The sequence below is a fragment of the Vitis vinifera genome, chromosome 15 (genome assembly GCF_030704535.1).
Source record: "Vitis vinifera cultivar Pinot Noir 40024 chromosome 15, ASM3070453v1".
Lineage (NCBI taxonomy): Eukaryota > Viridiplantae > Streptophyta > Magnoliopsida > Vitales > Vitaceae > Vitis > Vitis vinifera.
Genome location: NC_081819.1, coordinates 23177183 through 23185914, shown reverse-complemented (window position 1 = coordinate 23185914; position 8732 = coordinate 23177183). Strand labels below are relative to the sequence as shown.

General features: G+C 31.8%; 1 protein-coding gene across 1 annotated transcript; it reads right to left on the bottom strand.

Annotated features, from left to right (window-relative positions):
- Positions 1-4763: 4763 nt before the first annotated feature.
- Positions 4764-6332, bottom strand: LOC104881943 (putative UPF0481 protein At3g02645). Its single transcript, XM_010663685.1, has one exon. It carries the CDS (start codon positions 6330-6332, stop codon positions 4764-4766), a length of 1569 nt encoding a protein of 522 aa, XP_010661987.1.
- Positions 6333-8732: the final 2400 nt, after the last annotated feature.

Below are 8732 nucleotides of genomic sequence, written 5' to 3'. Positions count from 1 at the left end.
GAACCCTAGCCTTCACCCTTAAGATCTCCACCATCTTAGTGCCTAAACACAAGGAAGAGTCATCGGGCAGAAGATCATGGTGTTTATCAGATCAATTACGAGTTTGGAGTTATCTGCATCAATTGGAATCGATTCGAAAACATTCGAATCAAATGTATGTAACTTTATTCTCTAGATCTATGTTTTCTATGGTATTATTTTGTTTTGGGATATCTATTTATCCGTTATGATAGATTTAGAGAGCCTAAGATAGATTTGCATTCACCATATGCGATCCAGGGCATGAAAATGGAGTAATCCAAGGTTTCCAACAATATCACCATCACAAAGGTTTTTTTCATCCTCCACATCATTCATTGTTAAGCTTTCTTCCTCAACTTTCTTTCATTTATCTTCTTTGACTCTTATTCCAACCTACTTTTCATTATCATCCACATAATTATCATATAAGTCATTATTATCACTAATTGGATAGTTATCATCAACAAAGTCAATGTCTCTAGATAAATCTCTCCTAGCCTCTTCATATTTTGATTTCATGTTATCTTTATGTTAAGGTGTTTGATATACATTGGGTTTTGGTTCTACATTGTCTTAGACTCTTCAACTTCACACATATTTTCACTAGGTTGACTGTAAACATTCAAAAACCCAATCTAGCTTTGAACAAGATGTAAAACTTCTTTGTGCTTAACAAACACTTCTACTTCCTTATCCTTTTATCATGAGTTGCACATTTCTAAGACAGTTTGATCTATTAAGCCTCATACCAATTCTCCATTATGTTAGCCTAAGGGTTCTTCTTATTGTGTTTTGATGATAACAAACCATGGTTAAATTGCTAATCGTTTTGAATTAAGAAGCATTTCAAGTCTTAGTTTGAAAATTCAAAAGGATATTCGAGAAATTCATCAAAGGATCCAACAAATTCAAGATCAAGGCACACAGAAGATATTTTAATCTTAGGAACCGCTTGTAAGTTGAATACATGGGTGCACTTAGGATTTCCATATCCTAAGTGCATTAAAGACACATTTGATTAAAATCCGAGTTTTATCAAATGAACCTTAGGCAAATTATTTTAAAATTGAAATACTCGATGACTAGAGACCTTACCTAGGTGTTAAACGCAAAAATAACAAAAAAAAAAAAAATGATAGATTTTCAGGCCAAAAAAGGTAAATCGGTCAAGGCACTGATCAATCGGTTAAGGTACCAGTTGATCGTTTATGTCTTCCCGGTCGAGGATCGATTGAGAGATGTAAAAAATCTTCTCTCTCTTCTAGTATTATTGCATTCCTAATCGAGGGGTATGCCTTCCCAGTCATGGTCCGATCAAGGTCTAGTTGAGGCCTATTAGTCACCTGTCATGCATTAATTGCCCAATGGCTAGTCAACCGCTCGACCTACAGCTTAACCAGTCGAGGTTATTTTTTGATATTTTGGCTCCCAAAGCTAGAAACCTATAAATTGAGAGCTCTCTTTTATTAATGAAGATAAGAACACCTACATTTATTTGTTTACTTACTAGTTCTTGATTCAAAAGCTCTCATTCTCTCCTTGATGCATTAAAATCCTCAATTGCATATTCTTTTAGTGCACCATTGTTATTCATCTTAGCATTTTAGTTGTATTTGATCTCTTATTGAGCTCGGTTGACAGATTTAAACTTCTTATTTGAGTGTTAGAAGCTTCAAGTGAGTAGAAATTTGAACGGATTGTGTAATAACTCATTAGAGCCAAAATCTAGGTCTGAAAGGTTGGACGCTTGGTTGAAGCTTCAAGTATAATGGAACCTTCACTTGATTAGGAACTTGAGGAGAGTTGACATAAGTAAGGGGTGCTGAACCACTATAAAATCTAAGCCTTTTTTTTTATCCTTATTTCTTTATATTTGTGATTCCTTTACATGAATTCATTGTGTTTAAAAACAAAAAATTTAAACCCCAATTCACCTCCCCTCCCTCTTGGGTGTTTTTTCTATTAAGGTTTAGCTTTTATTTTCTCACTTTCTTATTAGCATAGTAATATTCAGTGCAATATTTATATCTTAATAAAAACAATATATGATCCAACTCAATCAAAGACATTACATTATTGTCACAATTATATATCAACATAATCCACTTTTCCACCCAAATAATCACTAATCTTAAATACATGTCTCATATCACCCCTAAATCGCCCTTCATAATTGATGGTAAAATAGTTAGGTGGTTTATTTGCAAACATATAATAGAAAATTCATATTAGATAAATATATAGATGCAATGTTGATAAAAAGAAACAAAAAAAAAAATGTCATAAGAAAGCTAAATTGACTATAAATAAACACCTATGAAAAGGAAACCCTAAACACCTAAATCTGTTTTTTTTTTTTCCATAAAATTTCTCAACTATGGAAAGAAAACCTTAACCCTAAACACCTAAAATCTAAAATTTTTCCCAAAATTTTTTCAACAATCAAAAGAAAACCCTAACCGTTATAAACACCTCATCACTTAATATTTATTCTTGTCTAGAAATTTTCTTAGCTATCAAAGACAAAAATGAAGCAAAACATTGTGGGGAAAAAAGAACTACCATTGAAATCCATATTTTAATCAAACTCTCAACCCTTTGATGTTTGGATTAGGTTTTTGGGATTTTAGGGCTTTGGAGGAAGAAAAACGAAGATTGAAGAGTTTGGAAGAAGGAAAAACAAAGATTGAAGAGATTTTAAGGCTTTTGAGTATTTCAAATGACAATTTTACCTCTACTTATTAGGTCACATGTAGAGCACGTGCATTTTCTATTTAATGAATGTAACGTCATTCAACAAAAAAGGTGTAATGTTGGTTTTTAAGAAGTTTGGAAGACAAATTGTTGAATTTTAAATGAGGGGACAAAATGTAAAACACATGATTTATTGAGAAGGTAAAGTATATTTAACCCAATATTATTAATATTTGATTGCTCTTGATTTATTTAAAATAAATATTATTTCTTAAATTAGGAAAATCAAATATTATTAATATTTGGTTACTCTTAAACATGGTGAAGACATCATTTTTTGATAGAGATTCGACAAAAACATAAAAGATTTTTTTTTTTTGTAAGAATTGTAACACATAGAAAGGGTGAAGCCTCTATCCCTCAAATTGAAATATGCGTCTTCTCAACCATTTTGATCATGACTATATCATTCAACCACTCCTTTTCTGACATTTGACCACTCTTGGAAAGGACTCAAGTTTGAGCTTCTTCGTAATGAAAACGATTTTTTATTGTTTCTTTTTAAAAAATTATACAACGATACATTGTGAATTATAGAAAGAATGAAAGAATAAATATCTTAAAATTAAGGAAATAAATGTCATTTCCTAAATTAAGAGAATAAAATAATCTTAATAGCTCTTGATTTATCTAAAATAAATATTATTTTCTAAAGTAGGAGAATAAAATATTATTAATCTTTGATTAATTTTTTATTTATATAAATATTAATGAAAATGGATTCTTATCATGTGCTGTCATTCTACATCTTGTGTCTGTTTTATTATTTTGCTTAATAGAAACTATTAGTATTTTGGTCAGAAGAGCTGCAACAAAAGCAGAGAAAAACAAAGAACAAAAAAATCATGCTAGATAACACAATCTTGCTTTTATTGGAGATTTTTCCACTTTTTAAAACACTTTTCACTTCTAAATACATCTTAAAAGTTTCCTAATTATTTTAGTGACAAATGTTTGCCAAAAATTATGAGTTGTAAACCCTAAACATATTCTGAACAAATATAAACCTAATATTACTGAGTCAAACTTTCCAATATCATCTTTAAAACTGGAAAGAAAATAAAATATTTAAAAAAAAAATTAATTAAATTACTAGACTCTTCTTCTCCAAAAAAATACTACTCCCTTGTAAAATTCTCTGACGCAGCCATCTTATTTACACAATCAACCAAGAAGATAAAAATCATATCAATACATCCATACCATTCTCCATTCTTCTATTCCACACCCCCTACCTTCTTCCCTCCTTTATTTTTCTTTTGAAAAAAATCCTTTCCTCAGAAGCTTCTTTGTCACAAAAAAAATGGAATTTTAGATAAGTTCCCGGAAGCTAATGTCAATTTCTTTAATATATTTTCCATGAAATTCAAGAAAATTTTATAATAGAGAATTGATAAATAAATTTCTAATAAAAATATTAATATTTTATTTTTCTCAATTAAAAATGAATAAATGACTTTCATCTATTAAAATTTCCTGCATTCCTGTCTGGTTTTTCTCCATTTTTCACATTGTTTTGTTTCGGTTCTTTTTTTTTTTTCTTTCCTGAAGTTTTCATTTCTTTATCTTACTTCTTCAAACACTTGCCCGATCCCAACCATTAAAATCCGAGGAAATAAGTTGCATGGAGTACAACATCAATAAAATAAAATTGCCAACCTAATATAATCCATTAATAGGCATCCAAACATATAAAAAAAACAGTCCACCCATGTCTATTTTTAGTTACTTAAATCAAACATAATATTACTTATGCGTACATAAGCACAAAATACACTAAAATAAGATCACAGCATACATTCATTTTTTTACTTGTTTTAAATCCGGAAAGGAAGGTAGAAAATAGGCTGAAATGGCAAAGAAACGGGACCAATGACTCTTTGCCTAATTTACTTTGCACATCAAAGGGTTATATGGAGTCCATGAATTTAGGCGAGGTAAAATGCAGAAGCACTCAATAGATAGCGAGAAAGCAGGCCTTGAATGCATCAATGAGAGAAGGCTGTGAAATAAGTCTGGACGGCAGTAAGGAACAGGATCAAAGCAGCACCAACCCAAGCTATTATTTTCAAGGGGCTACCAAAGTAGGTGTCCAGGCACAGTGTCAACCATCTTTTCAGTTTGCTGTTACGGTAACTTTTAAGGTGCTCCCGAATTTTGACTCTCACATCATTGTAAGCATGAAAGTTTGATACCAACTTGGCGGACACAGTGTTGAAGAATTTAGCCACTTCTTCATGAGTACCTAGATTGTTTTGGAGTACCCCGGCGGACTGCAGCTCCTTAATGTCATCAGCATCATCAATGAGGGAATCAAGGAAGCGAAGGTAAGAGATGAAGTCATGGGGCTTATTTGAGCTCATTTCCCAGGCTATCAAGTTGAAGAACATATCCTTGGTTGACTTATCAATGGTGATGGGAGGAAGTCTGAGGTATGCAGTGACGCAATTGGAAGTGAAAGAAATGTCCCTCAAAAAACGTGTAGGGCTAGGCTTGATGCGGATTCCAGCGGCCATAAGATCCTTCACATTTCTAAATGATGCCATTACCTGCTCCTTCACATCAACAATTGATCCCATACAGTCAGTTTTATCCCCCCCATGCGTTGGGCTAGAACAATTGGCTCCTAGGAAATAATCTAAGTGGCTAGAACATTTGGCTCCTAGGAAATTATCCCAGTACAGATCGAGGAGATGATCAGTGTTTCTCCCAGATTCTTCATTGGTGTTTCTCCCTGATTCTTCATCAGGGTTTGGCCTCCGCTGCCGGTTAATAATTTGGCCGATTGCGGGGAACCGGCCGCAGCAAAATTTCTTCATTTTTTGCAGGAATGAGTATGGCTCCACCTCCCACAGGGTCATGCCACAGAATTCCACGCATAGCATTTTCCAAAAAGAAGGATTCCATGTTTTATTCATCTTCAGCACTTCCATGATTAATTCATAGGGAAGTTGATTCTCCAGCAGCATCGCATCCCTATGCAGAAGGCTTAGATCCTCATATCTGATATCGAAAGATTCATGGTCACGGTCACGATGAATGCAAGCATAAAGAATGTACCTCATTAAAGCACACCCGTCCACCAGCATCATCACACTGAATTGTTCATTCGAATAATTCTCTATCGACTCCTTATCATAACAGTCCCTCAACCTACTAACAACACTGCTAATTCTGCTGTACAATTCATCGACTACCTTCTTTTTTGTCTGGTCTACGGGTTGGTCTACGGGCTGGTCAACAGTGCTGGGTTGCTTCAAATCATCGAAGAAATCTAGCGCCAATAGAAGCTTGATCTTTTCTCCACGTACGAGCTTCGGATTGCCATGGTGGTAAGGACCCAAAGACATGACCATTGGCTCATAAGGGTGGTCGTCAGAAGGCTCAGAACCCTGGGCATCTGATGGCAACAACGACTTTGGAACCTTGGGACATCGTGGGTTTACAGTTGCTGATGCAGGCATGGTTCGTGGTCGATCAATTTCGGATTTTAAGTCAGCCATGGTTCTAATCTGGCTACCGTCATCCGCAGGATTCATCTCGATCTCTACAGCCATTGTTAGTGCGAGAATAAGATATCTAGACAGAGTGCTACCACATATCTCTGTAAAAACTTCAATCCTATGTTTCATTGTTTTCAATCCTGTAATTTAGCATGTAATTTATGTAATTTATTTTTGGCATTTTTCAAAATTTTAATGGGATGTGACATTGCTTTCCTATATTAAAATTGTCAAATTAATAACCTACCTTTATAGTAAAATAAATTGTGCAACACTAATATTTTTTAGAGCATTTACTTCGTTTTAGCCCAAAATATTTGTTTTTAATTCCTTCCTAATAATTGAGGAATGTAAAAAAGGATGAATAACAAGGGATATAATTATGTTGCCAAACGTGAGGGTTCTTAAATTAATGAGTTTTGCATATGTGGGAAATGAATTGGTTTTGCTTTTTGGAAGGTTCCTTAGACTTGAGCTACTAAAATTAGATTGGTTGCACCAATTAGAGTGGTTGAAAATTGAAAGTGAAGAAATGAGTAATGCCTTGTCTACGAATTTTGCAAATTAACAATTGTTGTAAACTAGAAAGGCTTTTTAGTGGATTGTTGAGACTGAAAAATCTTCGAAGACTAGAGTTAAACAACATGCCTCGTGAATTAATTGAAGATATTCAAGAAAAAGAGAGAGAAGATTGTGACAAAATTCGTTGTATCACATTTATAGATCAAGATTTGAACAAGTGAGTTTTTTTTTGTATTTTTTAAAATTACAGTGTTTGGTAAACAGTTCTTGAAAACATTTATAAAAAATTGAAAGAAAAAAAAAGAAAATTAATTGGATAATTTATTTTTAAATTATTTATTTATTTTGATTTTATAAAATTATTATAAATTCAATTGATATGATATTTGTTGAATTCAATTTAAGCATCATTAAAAATGCAAATAGTTTTTTATTATTACAAATCGATTTTAAATGAATAGTTTTTAGTACAATATAAATATTAATATAATAATAAAATAAAAAATTACATTTTTCATTTTAAAAAAAGCGTAGCACTTTAATATTTATTAGAAAAATATGGATATTATCGTTTTAAAAGTACAATTGAGTTTTTGTGAAAAATAAATGATAATTATTTAAAATAATAATAATTGAGAACACTTTACTTCAAATTAATTTAGAAATAAATAAAATTTAACTTTTTTAATATATAAATGTTACAAAGTTTTTCATTACATGACAACATATTATAGGCTTGAACGAAAGACAATGTCCAGAAAATAGAAGGAAGGAGAAGAAACTAGAATAGGGGAGGATCTGAAGAAAGTAAAATACAAAAGTGGTACAGACAAATAGTTAGAGAGAACCACATTTCATTGTGTTATCCATGGGCTTGAACGTAAGTGGGACAAGCAGAGAGCTGTGGCATGATTAGCAAGTATCCAACTCAAGAACAATCCAAACGTTAGGTATTTAGAGGAAAAATAAAAGGGATCAGTAGAAAACCAAAACAAAGTATGAAAACAAATTCAGATTCAGCAAAAACACCATTTAAACCTTAATTTCCACATCAATCCAGAAAATGGGCAGAACATGGAGCAAATTGATAAAAAAATAAAAAGAAGCTTACAGCCGCCATACCTGAAAAGGTTCCCCCAAGTAGTACTGCTTGAAAGCAGCTTCGAGTAAGCTGTCCTTCTCCAAAAACTAGCAAGACCCTGTGTATCCTTAAATACAGGCCGTGCCTTCTCCAAACTTTTTAATAATTGGGGAATGTCAAAAAAGGTCCTTTACAAAACATATAATGATGTTTTCGTGTCTCCTAAAGACTATGCGAATATGAAAAGCATGAGGTAAAATATCACAAATCCAAATCCAGATGCAAAATTACCTTATTCTAGATAAAACTCAAAGCCTTGTTCTGAAATTTAAAATAAAAGAACAAAACAAAACGAGTCCTTCGATTCTTATGTACTCCATGTGTACATGGAAAAGAGTCAAGTCAGTAGATATTTATACGAATCCTCTATTCAAACAACGATAGTTTCTCTTGCTTCTTATCTAATAAAAAAGTCAATCCCTCAGCGGTGTTTATTTTTTTAGTTTTTTATTGAAAGTAATTTATTTTTAAAATTTAAGTTATTTATTTTTCTATTTTTTTTATGACTTATTATAAATTTTTTAATAAATAAAAAAAATCAAAATATATAATTTTTTTAAATAAAAAAAATAATATACTGATTTTTTTTATTTTTTAATATTTAACAAAAATAAAATACTATAAAAATAAACAATCTAATATTTTAAACTATTAAATATTAAAATTTTATTTAAAATTAAATATAAAAAATAAACGCCACCTAACTCTTTGAGTCCTCATTAAAAAAAAAAAACTGTAAAGGTAATTCCATGGTAGGCATCTTTGAAATCCCATCCCATTTCATACTTTTT